Source organism: Dromaius novaehollandiae, chromosome 3, assembly GCF_036370855.1.
Source record: "Dromaius novaehollandiae isolate bDroNov1 chromosome 3, bDroNov1.hap1, whole genome shotgun sequence".
NCBI lineage: Eukaryota > Metazoa > Chordata > Aves > Casuariiformes > Dromaiidae > Dromaius > Dromaius novaehollandiae.
The window spans coordinates 8,669,875-8,686,499 of record NC_088100.1 but is presented as its reverse complement, the minus strand read 5'-3'; the positions used below and the strand labels follow the sequence as shown (position 1 = coordinate 8,686,499).

The 16,625-nt window shown below is 35.2% G+C and overlaps 1 protein-coding gene across 5 annotated transcripts in view; it reads right to left on the bottom strand.

Annotated features, from left to right (window-relative positions):
• The window catches only part of ATAD2B (ATPase family AAA domain containing 2B), an 83,134-nt gene that overhangs the window by 51,305 nt on the left and 15,204 nt on the right, over positions 1-16,625 (bottom strand). For 3 of the 5 annotated variants that reach the window (XM_064508348.1, XM_064508349.1, XM_064508351.1), the window contains exons 2-14: positions 16,016-16,170; positions 13,932-13,978; positions 12,721-12,874; positions 10,349-10,451; positions 9,679-9,793; positions 8,655-8,771; positions 7,606-7,681; positions 5,723-5,821; positions 4,179-4,290; positions 3,208-3,323; positions 2,253-2,427; positions 1,352-1,440; positions 204-363 (exon numbers count right to left, since the gene is read on the bottom strand). In XM_064508348.1, coding sequence (XP_064364418.1) covers positions 204-363; positions 1,352-1,440; positions 2,253-2,427; positions 3,208-3,323; positions 4,179-4,290; positions 5,723-5,821; positions 7,606-7,681; positions 8,655-8,771; positions 9,679-9,793; positions 10,349-10,451; positions 12,721-12,874; positions 13,932-13,978; positions 16,016-16,170 — 1,518 coding nt within the window. The remainder of the gene's footprint in view (positions 1-203; positions 364-1,351; positions 1,441-2,252; positions 2,428-3,207; positions 3,324-4,178; positions 4,291-5,722; positions 5,822-7,605; positions 7,682-8,654; positions 8,772-9,678; positions 9,794-10,348; positions 10,452-12,720; positions 12,875-13,931; positions 13,979-16,015; positions 16,171-16,625) is intronic. The other 2 variants (XM_064508350.1, XM_064508352.1) reach the window with 1 other exon arrangement.

Sequence of the window (16,625 nt, the reverse complement as noted above, 5' to 3'; positions counted from 1 at the left end):
TTTAGTTTTTACAATGTTCTGAAGATTTAAAGTTTGTCAAATTTATGTATATTAGCAACATGCTTTTAGTAAAAATGTCTTCGCAAAATGAAACATCCTTACATGCAAGTATATAAATTGTTCTTTCATAAGACTGGCTGTGAGGCATTCAAATGTTTAATATATTAGAAAGGTTTATTAATAGTCTCCTTTGTAAGTTTTACCTTTTGATCAGGCAGGTTGAAAAGAAATTCCCTGTCAAAACGACCAGGTCTCCTGAGTGCAGGATCTATAGAATCCAGTCTGTTTGTAGCACCAATTACAACTATTTCACCTCTGTTATCCAGTCCATCCATGAGCGCAAGAAGAGTAGACACTATAGAACTAAGAAGAAGTTTTCAAAAAATAATTTATAGGGAACACCACAGCAGTTTTCACTCTTACAACTGCAACACTCTTAATTTAAAAAAAATGCAACATAATTGTTTCAAGTCTAAAAGCTAGACTGAGCCTCCTGCTATCATCTATATTATACATAGTATTATGACTCCAGGAAGTACTACATCAAATACAAACTTTCTCCTCTAAAAGTTTTCAGGAACGTGAGCTCAGGAAGACATTTACTGTGGCCCTGCGAAGTCCACTTCCATTAGCCAGCGACCACACCATGCTGTTTAGAGCAATAGTAGCACCACCAGGAGGAAGGCTGCATCAAGACAAAGCCACATCCTTTTCACAGCCTAGTTGCTCTCCCCAGAAATCCCCGTCCGCCCCCTCAGCTGAGCAGGAGGAGATGTACATACAAATGCTACTGCCTAAAAAAGGGAAGATGGTACAAGCATGTTGCCATGAAACATGAAGCAAAATTGAGATTGAAGGCACCAAGAAAAAGTTTTATTTAACAATGAGCTGTTGTAAGAAACAGGCAAAAAACTATATGATATTAACTCCAGATAAATTTCCATATCCCTCCACTCAGAATCAAAAGTATAGAGAAGTGCAGTTCATTTGCAGGACATTACAATTTATCACTTCAAAATAACATTTTTTCAACTGCTTATTCTATTGGGCTGGCAACAAATAGCCTGTTTACAGTACAAAGCCAGCAACAAAAGGGAAGGCTATGGAAATCTGTAGGTGAAGGTGTCTTTCCAAGCCTGTGTTGTAATCTCCACTACAATTCCATTCCATATTACGTTCTGCCTAGAAAGCCAAAAAGGCAACTTTCCACGTCAAAAATCCTCAATCAGGCCTTTCTAGTGTAATTGGGCTTAGGCAAAAAGTAAAAATCTTTCTTAGTAACTCAATGAAAAGTGCCACTTTGAGTTTACCATAATAATGTATATCTTTAACAGCATATTAGAAGTATTACCTGTGAATTTGATCTTGTCTACTAGAACGAACAGGGGCCAAGCCATCTATTTCATCAAAAAAGATTATAGAAGGTCTCATCAAGTATGCCTGGCACACAGAAAAATTGAATTAACTATTAATTCATAATTTCTCCATCAACACTGAAAATAATTTGTTTTTATTATAAAACATAAACATGCTAAACTGTAACACTTATACTTAAACACCTTCGTTTAAAGGTAAAGGGTCTGAAAATAAATCTGAACTTTCAGCTACAGTACTGTTGCAGACAAAGCCAAAGAGACTGCATTCTCCTCTGAATAAGCAAGATGGCACCAGCGTATCAGTTTTACACTGTATTTGAGAGATTTAAGACAGCAAACATACAACCTGAGACACCTTAAGCTGAGTTACAGAAAACAGTATCTTATCTGCTCATAATGTTTGTTTAGACATCTGCTTCTGAAAACTGCTTGTCTGAGCAACTATTTCTCACTGCCTTATACAACTCTCTTCTGTCCATCATTTTCAAAGCCAAATGTGGATACTAAAATATATACACAGCAGATGCAAACCTGCATCCTCCTTTACGGAGTATTTATCTTGAATATGCCAGCCAGATTCAAACTCACCAAGTATTCCTCCCCCCCCCCCCCAATTCTTAACTAAACGATTCTGGATGTTTGTTTCATTAGTGGACAAGTCTGGAGATTTTTCTCCTCTCAGTTTTCAATACAAAAAAATTGTCGTCAGCGTTCCTATATTACATCACCTAAATATAAAATTTTGACAAATCCTGCCCCTTCTATGGAAACATACAGATATCTCACTACTAAGAATTTTGCCTGCCTAGAACACATTGCAGCAATAACAAAATAATATATAGGTAGATTAATGAAAAGTATATCTTTTCTTCTAACCTGATCAAAAAGGAGTCGAAGTTGACGTTCAGATTCACCAACCCACTTACTGAGGCAGTCTGCTCCTTTCCTCATAAAGAAAGCCACCTTTTTGTCTCCTTGACTGCATTCGTTAGCTAGAGCTCTAGCTACCAAGGTTTTACCTGTTCCAGGAGGACCATAGAATAAACAGCCCCTGAAGATAAATGGATCAACACAGTCACAAACTTATTTTATGTCTCCTGAAAAACTCCAAGTCAAATTTTATAATGAAGACAGGGAGCCTGGAGAAGAAAGACTTAAATTCCACTAGTATTATTTACTGTATTCAACTGCATAAAAATCTACGTTTTCAAATCACTAAATCTTTGCTTTGTAGAGTACATTAATCAAAGACATACTAATTTTTTAAAGGTTTGCTTTATCCTAATTAAATACCTCCTTAAATATTGAATATTAAGTAATACTTGAGTTAGTTCTTTCTTACTTCTTTGGAGAGATGTATTTCCTTTAAATGACCAAAATTTATAAATAAATTTCCAATTTACTTAAATTACATGTACCCATTTAAACCACACCCCAAAATATCTGATTAATAGCAACTGAAACCAGAATACAGAATCACTGAGATTACTTCTATAAAAGAAATAACAGCATTTAGTTTGATTTAGTCAAATACTTGATAACATAAAGGGGAAAAAAGGCAAAGTACTAAGGCTGCCTTAATTAAGAACTTGATAATTCTTTCAGCTAACTCACAAAGAAATTTATCTTCCTACCGTGATAAAAATAAACCAGATTTTGTAACACTTTATCTTGCTTATTAAGTTCTGATAGATAAGCTGGGTAGCACACATGTAAGTCTACTTAAACTACAAACACTTCAGGGAAATAATTAATCTCCTAAATGTTTTCAAGTGAAGTATTCTTCAGAGTTCAATGAAATAAAAATACAGCAACAAGCAAATTCACCTACCTTGGTGGCTGAATTTTGAATTTTTCAAATATTTCTGGATAGAGAAGAGGAAACACTACCATTTCCTTAAGTGCAAGTATATGATGGCTCAATCCCCCTATACTATCAAAACGCACCTTTAAAAAAAAAAAAAAAAAATACAGTACCAGCTTTTCACAAAAGAGACTTACTGTTGAAATAACATATTTGAAAACAAATTACAAATAACATTGTATTCATCAAAAATATTAAAATGTGTTCACTAAATCTGGAAAGCATAAAAAACATTGAGAAAATCAACTCCCAGTTAGTCATATGAGGTTTAACTGCTTCACATATTAACTGCATCAGCAAAGGCTGGATCTCTGTAGGTTTACAGGCTAAGTCTGAGAGCATTTTTAAGCTCAGGCACTGCATAACAAATACAGTTGAAGTACTTCTAGATAACAGCTCAGCCCTACAAGTAATTCAGCAGCTCCCTCACATCACAGACCCTAAAATAATATGTGCCATTGTCTCTGAATAGGCTATCTGCTGAGCCAAGCTGGGTGTCCTGGACTACATTCCCTTTATCAGACTGGTGAGAGAGCGCACCAATGCAAAGGTCCTGCATAAAGTCTGCGCCGGACCCGCAACGCAGCTAGCACTGAGTTAAGAAGCCCCAGTGGTCAGCACTATCATTTTCTTGATTTTTCCACTGCGCAGAATATCACAGCTTCTACTATTACAGTAACTAAACAGTGACTGTAACTAAAGAAATATAGTTGGGAATTTGACATTTTGGCTTATTTATATGTATGCAGCCTGATGGTTACCCACAGGCCACAAGCAAGTGCTCTGTGGCCCAAAGTAATAAACCGACAACAGCTTTGGAACAAACCAAAAAGATTCATGAGCTTTTTATGGATTTACATCAACTCTAATGAAGGGCTGTGGTAAATTCTGCTTATCTATAATTGGGAAAAGAAAAAATAAGTCTTAACAGAACCTACCGATTTATCAACAATCATAGGGTCAACATCTGCCAAACTTGCCCCAACTTTTACACGTTCTCGCAGGATTCCACTAGCTAAGTCTTCTGCTCTAAAATTTAAAGGCAGGCACCTGCTCAAAGAAAGAGAAATATATTGTTCTATTTCAATTGTTTTGATTTTGAAACAAGAAATCATCAACTGCTGGAATGGTCAGAGCCAAGATGGCTTCTTAAATTGCTTCTTCCATTAAATTAAAATGCTTATCATCTTAACCAATTTTCATCCTACTGCTTTCATTTAATCATTCAATTTCAAATCTGTCAATCAACAAAAAAAGGGAAGAATAAAATTCATCAGTCTGAGCTAAAAGAACAAAAAATAAAGAATTCATATTTTCCTACGGATCATTATGAATTGAGAGTAGCTACAAAGTTGACCTCCTTGAATTGACAAGGTAATCAAAACTAACCTTTTTCTTCTGATAATTTTTCATCTATATCTGGAAGCGCCTTAAATTCAAAGCTAGTTCTATGCTTGCAGACAGAGATTTCAGTCTGGAGAGCTAAACAGGTTACACTATTTTGATCAAGCACAGAAGAAACAATATGGACCAAAAGAACAAGAGCTTTTCCACTGGCAGTGATGAACTGCATAAATTCAGCAGGGTAAGGAAAGGATTAATAGAATGCATCAATACAAGTAAAAGAGATTTTAAAAAATATAGCTCATTAGAGTCCATCTGCAGGATGAGTCTTGATCTGCGAGAAATATTTTTAACTCGCATGCACCTGTTTCAGCTTCTTAGGGTATATAAAGACTCATGGCTTCTTTATACAGATACTACATCAGATGAAACACAGAGAAAGGGAAGAAGAAAGATACCAGTAAGATACACATTGAACTTGTAGTATTTTTTTGGTAGTTGTACATGGCTTCGGTATACTTCAAAATGGAAAAAGGAGCAGTGTGGCAGACAAAAAGAGATGGAAAAACAAAGACGCGAAAACATTTTCTTTCCCCCGTTCAGTCTGCATACTAATATCTATAGCAGTAAGTCAGTTTACTGACATACATTACAGACCTTCCGCTTAGAAAAAACAGGTGAATAAGCTCAAGGTAAAACACTGTGCATGCACACACGCACACAGAATGCGCACATTACACAACAGGAAGAGAAAAGAGGTAAGAGCAGCCAGCCCTTCGGAGTACAACTGGAGTAACCGGGACTGACTAACAGCGTGACCCTCATTTTTACACCAGCAAGAAAAATCCATTTTTAACTGACATAAGCTGTTGTGCCTCATAAAAATCAGTATTTGATTCAGCTGGGTTATCTTTTGATCTTTTTCATCTCTATTGTTAATTATCTACTCACAAGACTTCAAAATCCTTGTTAATACATAACTAGCAACGTTCCTGCACTGCATCTGCAGGTAGTCACAGGCAGAATCAAAAAAATCTGCAGAACTGCTAGAACATTATATAACAGTGCTGCTTATTTTCTGATGAATAATAAATAAAAAAAAGTCTAACCCTCCTAAAGACACAAGATGTTTTTATACCTATTTCTTGCTCTGGCCATGCTTTTAGATTTTCTTCTTTCAAAACGTTCTTCATCTGAAGAGGTTGTATCACTGCTGTGAATGGCATGCTTCTTTCTCCTATTTAAGCAGCAAAACAAACATAAAACTCAGGAGTGCTTTTCACAGTGGAATAGCATATTTTCACTTTTTACAAAAAAACCCCTAAAAGGGCAAGTGTAATACCACTCAGGTTTAAGTTATGCATGCACATTTTTGTTTTATTAATAAGTATCACAACAGCCTGTGGGCGAAGCTTCTATATTTTATTGTTCCAGAAATGTCTGATTTCAATGTAACCATTACCGAAACTGCAGATCCCTGTAAGACATCATCTACCCCACCTTACCTCAGTAAGTGAGCTCAAGTATTCAACTGTTAGGCTGTTAAAGTTTATCAGACAGCAACTTTATTAGGAAAGTCTCCAACTACATTAGTCGCCTCTAACATAGCAGAAATATCATGATCAGGTCACCTCACTCAGTTTGATACTTCCCTTTAAATATTCTTTTTTAAAAAGTCCCATAGTTCCTAAAGCATATGGTCTCTTTTTATAAAGATGTGCAGTTTGATTTCAGTCTGAAAGAAGTTTGCATTTTTATCTGCATGAAATAACAGAAGCTGGATACTAGTAAAAATTCATGTGTTTTGCTGCAAACACAGTGACTTGTACCATTTATATGAACATGATAATGCACTGACCAGCTGTTTTTTCCAAAGGACAGCAAGGCTGACCAGCTTTACTGTCTGATTACCAAAAAATAAATAAATTTTTTTTAAAAAAATCAGAAAGAACAACATGCAATTATTATGAAATTTTATGAGAGTGTTAAATACCCTGATAAGACAGGATAAAATGAGAGCGGAGCAATAAGCATGCTAAAGCTTAAGGGATAATTGCCTCCAAACTGTTTATTTCTTACATAAAAAGTTCTGAGGCTATGTAACAAAATGTGAATAAGAACTTTAAGCAATCAAATAATTTTGAAGAGCACTTTACAGTTATATGTTATTTAATATATTTAAAAGAAACTAATAGAATCACAAGATTTTAATAATATTTTATTTATTTCATATTCACTCTTCACTATTCCATCAAATTGGGCAAGAAGAGTTTCAGCTAAGAATGTAGCGTGCTTTTACATAGTTCTGCCTACAGTATGTAATAGTATCACAGCATTGTATCTAAGCAAGAGAGTATTTCTAAAGAAAGGATTCCATTCATGGTAAGGTTGATATTTTTGAGTACGTCTATTGTTACAAAAATCCGTTCACTTCTGATCTTATGTTAAATAAAGCCTTTCAATAGTTTTCCAAGACAACTTGACCAGACTTTGACACAAAAGAGCAAGTCAAAAATCACATTTGGTTAATATGTTATTAATTAATATTGTTAATTAATTAATGTTAACTTTGATGTTAATGTTTAGAATGTTAATTTATTAATATGGTTAATATTACTTGAATGAAATTTGAACCAGAAGAAAACAAAAAATATTACTGCAACTTATTTTTGTAGAATAAAAATGAGATTTCTTAAAGTGCTGCTTTAAAAGTGAACACCTAATATAAGTCCTTACAGAAAAGGCTAGTGTGCAAAACAACTCTTCTCCAGTACTTGTAGCACATCTGTTTCCAGTCTTTCTTGAGGAGATTGCTTATCACAAAGCTTCTACTGGTATTAGGAAGTGCTATGAAATTTATTTTGTATGCTGATCAGGTTCTGAACCTGGACACAAATCAAGACCCATACATGTGTGTGAATGAACTATACAAGTCATTCAAGAATGTTCTTAAAATAAAAACCTAACAGAAATGTTCTGAGGGAGAGAAAACAGCTCCTACCTACGAAAAGTGACATTTACCTGATATGGCTTCTTCTTGCAGGAGATCTGTGAATATCAAACAGCGTATTCTCCCTCTTTTTTTGATGAGCTGGCACTGAAGAAGAGAAGTTACAGGCTTGTAGCACCAATTACTAAAGAATAAAACTAGTCCAAATGCAGCTGCGAATGCACTAGATCATTGTCTTACCAATAATTTTTATCACTAGTTTCTTCAAAAGCTCAAATTAAGAAAAGACTGGGGGGGTGGGGGGGGGAAAGGGGGGAATAAAATCCCTTCCGAATTCCACTATCTCCAAACTTACCTTGCTACAGTCAAGGGAATTCCACCTCAGCCTCCTCAAATAATTACAGCTGTAGCTAGCAAAGCACAGAATAGAATTTATCCAAGGCACTAGCATTATTAGTTTATTTGCACGACATGAAACTCCATACAGAAACCACTAGACAGACGGCAGTACGGGATGCCTTGAAACTTCACTTAGCAAATAAACCACAGCATTCCTCTATTGCAGACTTAATTTCCAAGCTGCCTTAAAGTGTGGCACACTGCATATGCCGTTATAATCCAAAACGGATATGCTCAGAGTACATTATATAAAAGTATCAAAATTTTTTACCCAGGCAAAACATGGTGACTGTTGCTATGCAATTCTATCTAGAGTTATGATTTAAGCTTACTATTCAATAAGAGAAACAGGTATAACAATCATCCTTTTTTATACCTAATTATTCTTCTTTTTAGCACAACTACCTTGCTGTCTGAATTCAACTTCTGCCAACTATTTCTTGTCCTAAACCCCCTTCACCTCCAACACTGAACCCAGCACATTGCAGTACTTGCAAAGTTGAATGAAATCACAAGAGAACTAGCAATCCCACCACAATTCACTCTTCACAAATGTTCCTTGTAGTCTTAGTTACATGGTGAATGAAGGCAAGAAGGAACTAAGCTCTGCATGTCCAGGATGAAGAGCGGTCATCCAACTTCCCTTCCTTCACCCCTGCTATTCTGGAAAGTCTGGGAAGCCAGCAGAGCAGAACTGAATGAGCGTGATCTGGTTCCTCACCTATTGGTGGGGCCTGATATCTTTCCACAGTTTTTCTCTGTCTTAGATTATAAGGTCGATCATTTTCTTCTCCCTCAGCTTCTTCTACTTCTATATCTCCATCTTCCTCCTGAGATTCTATGGAAGAAAATTTTTTTTTTCAAAATGCATCTACTTCTTGATTTCAGAGCTATCTTCACCATAAACATTATAATGGCCACTGAGAATTATACCCCTCCTATTAATTACCACTAATTGGTAAGTCACTGGATATTTGAAGACCAAGATAAACCTACAGTACATTGTCATACTTTCTTCCAGTTTCCCACAGAAGGTTCTGGAATAGCAATAGAAAGAAAAATATAGTAAAATTAATTTGGGTAGTAAAGTAGTTATCATTCATTGTATGCCATTTTTTTCTTTGAGTAATTATTCCTCAAAATCAAGAATAATGCCTTTCTTCTCTCTCTTTTCCTATAGTAGCCTCAGAAAAATCAAATATTTGACATAGCATGAAAATAACTACAACTTTAAGATTCACAATCTAGTTTATACACAAAGCTTTTTCAAGCAAACACACCGTATAAAGGTATCACCTAGACCCAGCTTAGAAATACAGTCAATATTTCTGTTTCTGGATCTCAGAATTAAAACTGCATTCTTATTAACTGGGACAGACCATACTTCCTACAGCAATGTTTCAGTTTAGAATCAAGAGACACTTTTAGCTGCACTCTGTTTGGAACTCTGAACGAAGTTAAAGTCTGATTTCTTAAGCAAACCAAGCATGTCATTTATCATGCAAGTCAAGTTAGCTGTCAACCCCAATTCAAGAATTTTTGAACCTACTAACCAGGTTCATGCAGAAAACTGCTAAAGAGTTCCTAGAGTGTGTATTTGCAATAGTCTTGTTAATTTGTCTACTTAGTAACTGAAAATCCAGATCCAAAAACCAAGTTACTTTCTATAGCACAACACATTGCTCTCTTAATTCTATTTTCAGGACAGTTTTATCGTATAACTATTTTAGACAATTCTGTATAACCTGTACCTTCTTCTTCCCCTTCTGTGGACACTTCATGGTGGTTCTGAATACCATAACTATTTCTCCTCAGTGATTTCCTTCTCCTTTTCACTCGAGAATACATGTCCATGTTTTCCTGGAATAAAATTAATTTACATCTTAATCAGTACTGTCCCATGTCACTTACAGTGTTAGGCCATGGTTCAGTAAGTAACACTACATACAATTTCTATTCCCCAAGTGTTTTTTCAATAGAGCCCTCCACCAGTAGACTACAAAAGCAGTCTCACCTAACAGTTGGTGAAATAAGTCTCTCAGGTAGTATCCAGTGTATGTGACACAAAGTTAATATCAATATCAAGCTGTATTAGGGAAAAAAACAGATGACAGTCCCTAGGTCTGTCTGCAGACTATCAGACTGCACTTCAAACCAAGAACCACCACCATAACACATCATGAGCATGTGGCAATCAATACATCAGTAAAGAAAACATGATCCTGTATTTTTATAAAATATATATATAGTGTCTGTGGGTTGTGTTCTGAATTTGAGTTTATCAAATTTGTTTATGTTATCCACTGAAGAAGTTCTGAAATCTTTTAATACAGACAGACATAGGCAGACACATGAAAAATGCATGCCTCCCCTTGCTGTTACTTTTATCAGAGATCTGAGACACTCCGCACTTACAAATTCTGTATCTGTCCACATTCGCAGCCGCTCTACTTCACCAGACCGCCTATTTCTCCTGATGTTAATGTTATCCATTTCCTGTAGGACAGCTTCAGCAGTACTAAAACATATGTAACAGTTAACGAAAAAGATTTCAGTCTTCAAATAGTAGACATGCAGAAGTTTTTACATAGCATACAATAATTTAAAACATCTAATTCTTTGGTCTTTTAAGGCTATTCCAAGAGCTACATGTTGAGTAAATACACAAATGAATTCAAATCTGAAAAATTTAGGGTAACTTCCTGAATCTATCAATTAACTACAAAACCAACCACAATAAAGAAAACTAAAAGATGAACCTACAGAATATAAACTAAAGAGTTTGCATAAGAAGACATAATAATGCTATGGGTTCAAATTAGGCCGCAAAAGGTTTTTTTTTCCTCCCTTCAGTGTAGATTATAGTTTAGAAATTTGTGAATGGTACTGTTCTAGGAAGGTGCCAGATTGATAGAATAAGAAAGTAAAAGTTTTTATCTACATAATTGTTATTGCAAAAGCAACCCAATGCCTCCATCCTGTGAGCTTTATAATTTCTTACCCTGGCCTCAGAAAGACACTAATAAGTAAAGGAATGTTTGAAAAAAACAAAACACAAAACAAAAAAATACAAAAAAGTTAAGTCAGTAATACCCAGAATTCCACCATTCATTATTTGAGCTTACTATTGTACCATTTCTTATCTATTATTTAATTATACTCCAGTTTCTTTAGAACAGCATTTATCTGACATATTTGTAAAGAGCTGGCAAAGCAATGATGGTGTATAAATAATAATCTTGGCCAAGATGCATCATTGCTAAGGAAGAAAACAGCAGGTTATCAGCCAGCCCGAGTCAGTTATTCGGCCACTTGTCATAACCACATAGTTATTGCTCTCGGTGGTGATTATAGCAGATTTCCCCCAGAATTCTGCTAGAACTGCATAATAGCTGTAGGAAGGAAGCTAAAGTAGCTGTCTTCTTATCAGCTCTTCAAATGTAAATCTAAATGGTGAAATCTTGGCCAGAAATAAGTCAATGAAAGTTTTGCCACCGAGTTCGATAGGGTCAAGATTTCATTACAAGTGCCCCCTGAATTTAGAAACAATTCTTCTAAAATATTTGTGATATGTGACATATCTACTGCAAGTAAAAAAAAAAAAAAAAAAAAAAAAAAAAAAAATCAAGCTATAGCTCATAATCAACGAAAATATTTTGGAGGGGACCTGGAAAAGTCCACCCCCTCTGCCAGGTAAGAACAAACTACATAATACCTAAATCAATCCTGACAGATGTTTTTCTAACCTGTTCTTAAAAATCTCCAATGATTATTGGACACATTGTATCAATATAAGTTCATATGTAGACTTCAGTACCCTGATCTTATCAAATTACAATCTTCACGGTAGACTTTTTCCTATTGTTGATGAAGAGAGCGAGATTCAACTGCAACTAGAAAAATAAATGTAACTCAATATAAATTTGTAAACTGATACCATCTAGTTACTGAGTAAATTGAAAAAAAAATAAATTTAAAAAGATTCAACAGTATACATTTAGCAATAAAGATCATACTTGGAAATTAAACGTTTATGTTTAAATCATTTTCCAAACACTACCAAGCAGTCTCTCACAAACATGACTATTAGAACCCATTTTACAGGTGGGATAATTGAAACATTAAGTGACCTGCCCAAGGCCACAAAGTAGTAGTATTTCAAGAAAATTATTTCTGGCTCCCATTCCTGTGCTCAGACCAGACCGTGCCTCCCTCTCTGACCTACTTTGTCTGCACTGTAAATGCCAAAAAGTGACACCCATCCTACGTGAATTATTAACAAATGGTAAAAAAAAATAAAAAACAAAAAAACAAAAGAAAACTACAAACTTTTGATATTTTATGATCAAAATCATACAAGCAATATCTACAAAGCTTCCAAGCATTGTTTCTGATCCCTAGATCAACACTATAGATCACTAATTCACATCACATTTAGGGTATCGCTGCAGAAACAGGTTACTGAGAGACAAACTTGGGTGTGGATTTACAGCACGGTAGCCACTCTGCATTAACTGCCAAGATGCACGCTTTTTCCCGGGGTAAACACAAAGCAGCTTACTCCTCAATGAAAGTCAGGTAAGCTGCTTTGCATTTGCAACACAGATGACATCAGCAGTTACAGCACAGGAGCCAGCACTTTTAATTCAAACCACAGTCTAGCTTGCCTCAATGCTAACATATTCCCGCAGTCAAAAACTTAGATGGCACTAGAAGACAGGGTTTTCTAACTTTTTAAAAAAAACATCAAGATGCTTTGTGAATACAACTGAAGTATCCCCACATACCTGTTTACTAGCTGATCAAACAATAAACTCTGATTCAAAGTTTCAAATCTGTTTTTCCTGGACCGACAACTTTTTCTGACTTCTATATCTCCGTTTATGCAAGCATGGTCCCCATCTCCCTTTTTTTCCCCTCGAAGGGGATGGCTTTTGAGAGCTAAGAGAAATTTGTATTACTACTTCAAAATGCAGGAAACAACATTTTCACAAACAAGAATTAATAAGCAGAATACTTTAGCAAGGACAATAAACCAAAAGTTATTATGGAGTACAGTATGAGCACCCTTATATTCCCTAGGAAAAAAAATTTCAAAATTCCTATCAACGATGTTTTAAAAGCTATTTCTTCAGACTTGAGCTTGTTTCCTTATACAACAGATCATACTTTATGATGAAAATTTGGCATTCAAATATGCATTTAATTTTTTTAAGTTAACATCAAGACTAAAATCCACACTTGGCCCACAGTTTCAATTCTCAGTCCTTCAAAAACAGTATCAATAGGTTTCATAGGTCAGGTACAACACATTTGATTTTGCAAGCATATCTGTATCAGCTACTCTGTACAGTGCCAAACAAAAAGGGATCCCACTCCTGATTGTTCCTTAGAGACTACAATAAATAATGAAAATACCAAAAATGTTTAATGGAGTAACATTTACATAGCGTCAACACAGAACTAAAGGAGACAGAATTTATGAGAAAGGGACATGAAAGACAGATGTGGTTTTTCGCTGAGATACGAAATGAGATGGCCAGTTTATAAAGTAGAAATATATAGGAAAACTGTTCCAAGGGGGCAGGAGCTGCAGACAAGGCAGGTCTCTAAAGCAGTAGTACAGTAATATTAAGAGCCAAAAAAGGCCAAATCTTAAATAAGCGAAGAGAGTAAGTAAGTTAAAGAGACCAGCTGGGAGAGGAAGGCCAAAATTAGTCCAAAACAGTAAATTTGGGAATCAAGGAAAACATCAAAATCATGGCTGAGAGGTCTGAATTGAGAAGAGAAATGGAATTTCATCTGAGAATGTTCCCCATGTCCATAGAGAACATCCAAGATGCTGACAGAAGAAAACTGAGCCAAAACACTAACTTTATTGGTCAAAATGGTCAGAGCAATCAGTAAAGTTATCAAAAATATGTACAACTGAAAATCATTGGCATAAATTTGTTAAACATAAAAGTAGATACAAGGGGGTCCACCGGAATACACTTACGTAAGCTACGTCCATTTGGTAATGTAGCACCAGGCTGAGAAGTTAACCTAGAAAACAACATGTTAAATGCACAACGTTAACACTCCTTAGCCAAGCAAAAGCTACCTAACAAAAATAAAGCTTGAGAAGTTAAGCTCTTAAAGTGTTGCACAATTAACTACGATTTCAAAATTTTTGTGAAACATACTCCCTGAAGTATGTGTCTCATGCTTCCTGTCCAGCACTGGAATGAGCACCAAACTGCCAAATACCAATTATATGAATCCCCCCACAATTAGCTAAACAACTCTTTAATTAATCTCTCTAATGTTTACCCCACACCCTGCCCTACTATTAACTTTCCCTTAAGTTCCAGAACAGGATCTTGATGTAGCTCTTCAAAAGCAATAACCATTAAAGCAATTAAAATAAACCTGTCGATATTGCTATACTCAAAAGCAAAAAAAAAAAAAAAATAGCCAAAAGAAAGCTTTTATTTGCAGATCTCTTCCACCCACAGAAACACTAAGTACTTTACAGACAAGTGAACTGTAAAATATACTGCACACCAGTACTGGATAGGGAGGAGTTGCTTGTTCTCAGGTTGGAAAGCTAAAATAAAAATCTGATGGGGAAAGGAAAAGGCCAGGAAATCTTAAAAATAGCAAACGCAGTCTGAGCTTGAACATGACCAAGAGTTCAACAGCACTACAAACAGCTCAACTTAAGAGATGAACAGAAGATAGGGGCTTCTGCTATTATTTTCCTAGGAAATATGTAACAAGAATCCTACAAAACAAAGATAGTCTAAGGATCTTTGCAAAGGTTGGGTGTCAACACCAAGAACCACATTTACAAGTCATGTTCACACTTAACTGCCAAGTAACTTTTTTCTGGTCAGATGTTTTTCTTTTTTTAGAAATTACAATTGAAGTAGTGCAATTTGATTGTAATAAAATTTTAGCAACAAACTGTTGAGCAAAGTCTGTAAGAGTCAAGATCATCGTTTGCCACAGGGCTTTAGATTTTGGCGGTAAGCAACAAAAAACTCAGATGCATGGACATCTTGCAGCAGGTTCTAAGCACGTAACAATACAAGCTTTGTATCCTGGTCACCTTTCAGTTTAGACAGTGATCTCAAATCTTCCACTCTCGTTCAAACTAAGTATTTTTTCATTTCTTATTATTTCCATAATGTACAAGTTTACAGTTAAAAGAAATTAAGGTGCATGAATTTCAATACATTCCTAGACGACCATGCCACATATAATATACTACATTCAAATTTTTCTGGGGTTTTTTGCCTTTTAAGATTTATATAGTTTTTAAATGTAGTTCATCGTAGCAGACAACAGTTCAGTAGTGAATTACAGTCATGCTTACGTACAAAGCATTGCAATAAATATGAAATACGTATCTATAAAACAATCAGTAATAACTGAAGGGCCATGGCTGCAGGAGAGTACTGTCTACACTGTCTCATAATTACCTATAACCAGGTGAAGAACCGTATCAACACAAGGACACTTTGTAAAATAGCACTAATCAGAGTAAGAAAGTGAAACAAATTACTTCTCTTTTCAGCTATATAAAATGTGGCATGACTTAGCCTATGTTTAATAAAATACAGTAATTTGCTTGGTCCTTATAACCAAATAATAAGTTATTTGGTCCTTATAACCAAATAGGGAAGAGAGGCTAAAAAGAACAATGGAAAGAAACTTGACCATTAACCATTCCCTAAAAATGTGGAAAATACTATTTACCTAATTAAAATGTCAAGTCTTCTTATAGATGGAGTACATAAAAACACCAATTAAGTCACTAAATTTGGATGTACCAGAAACACAGAATTCAGACAGCATTTCAAATAAAATCACTTTCCATTTTAGCACATAAATTAGCATAGAAAAACAGCACACAGATGAGAGGATTGATGTAACTCACATTCCTGGAGTCCTGAACTAGAAGAAAATCATACGAAAATAACATGCTTCAAAAAGACACCTTGAGTGTGAGCTGGAACTCACTGCATAACTAGAATAGTAGGTTAGCAGTATCAGAAAAATTGGTAAAACCTCATTTATCTCTTAGCCCCAAGTTACCTGGACTGTCCAGTTGACATGCTCCATTCCTCTCGCTGCCCAGTACTGCGTGATTTTGATTTGTCTTTGCACACAGGATCAGCATGTTTTGAGGTACGTTTGGCGGGAGGAGATACGTGGCTATCACTCAAACTAGCATCACTACCTTCATCTTTCTGAAAATGAAAAAGCATCAGATCATATTTAATTGACTCATTTTTATATATCCTTACAGAAAAAGATCTACTGCGCAACTGAAAGTAAAATTTAATTATGGAAATACAGTCAAATGTTTCTGATGATAAATAAAAACAAACATTCTGAGGGTTAACTCACTCCTCTATCAAAATCTCAGTAATCTGCTTGAAAGAAGTGTTAAAATTGTTTATTGTGAACACATTACTGGAAACTATTAAAATATTTTAAATTATCAAAATTTTGTACAGTATTTTAAATTTATTTCTGAATAAGCATTCTGGTTCTCCAACCCACTGTATTTTGTATATCATATATATACTGCTACCTTGCTCTACTTAAAAAAAAAAAAAGAAAAGAAAAAGGACAGAGCTAATTTAAGATACTTAGAAACATAACACGGATTTATTCCGTTGGCAGTGTCTCTAAATTAGAA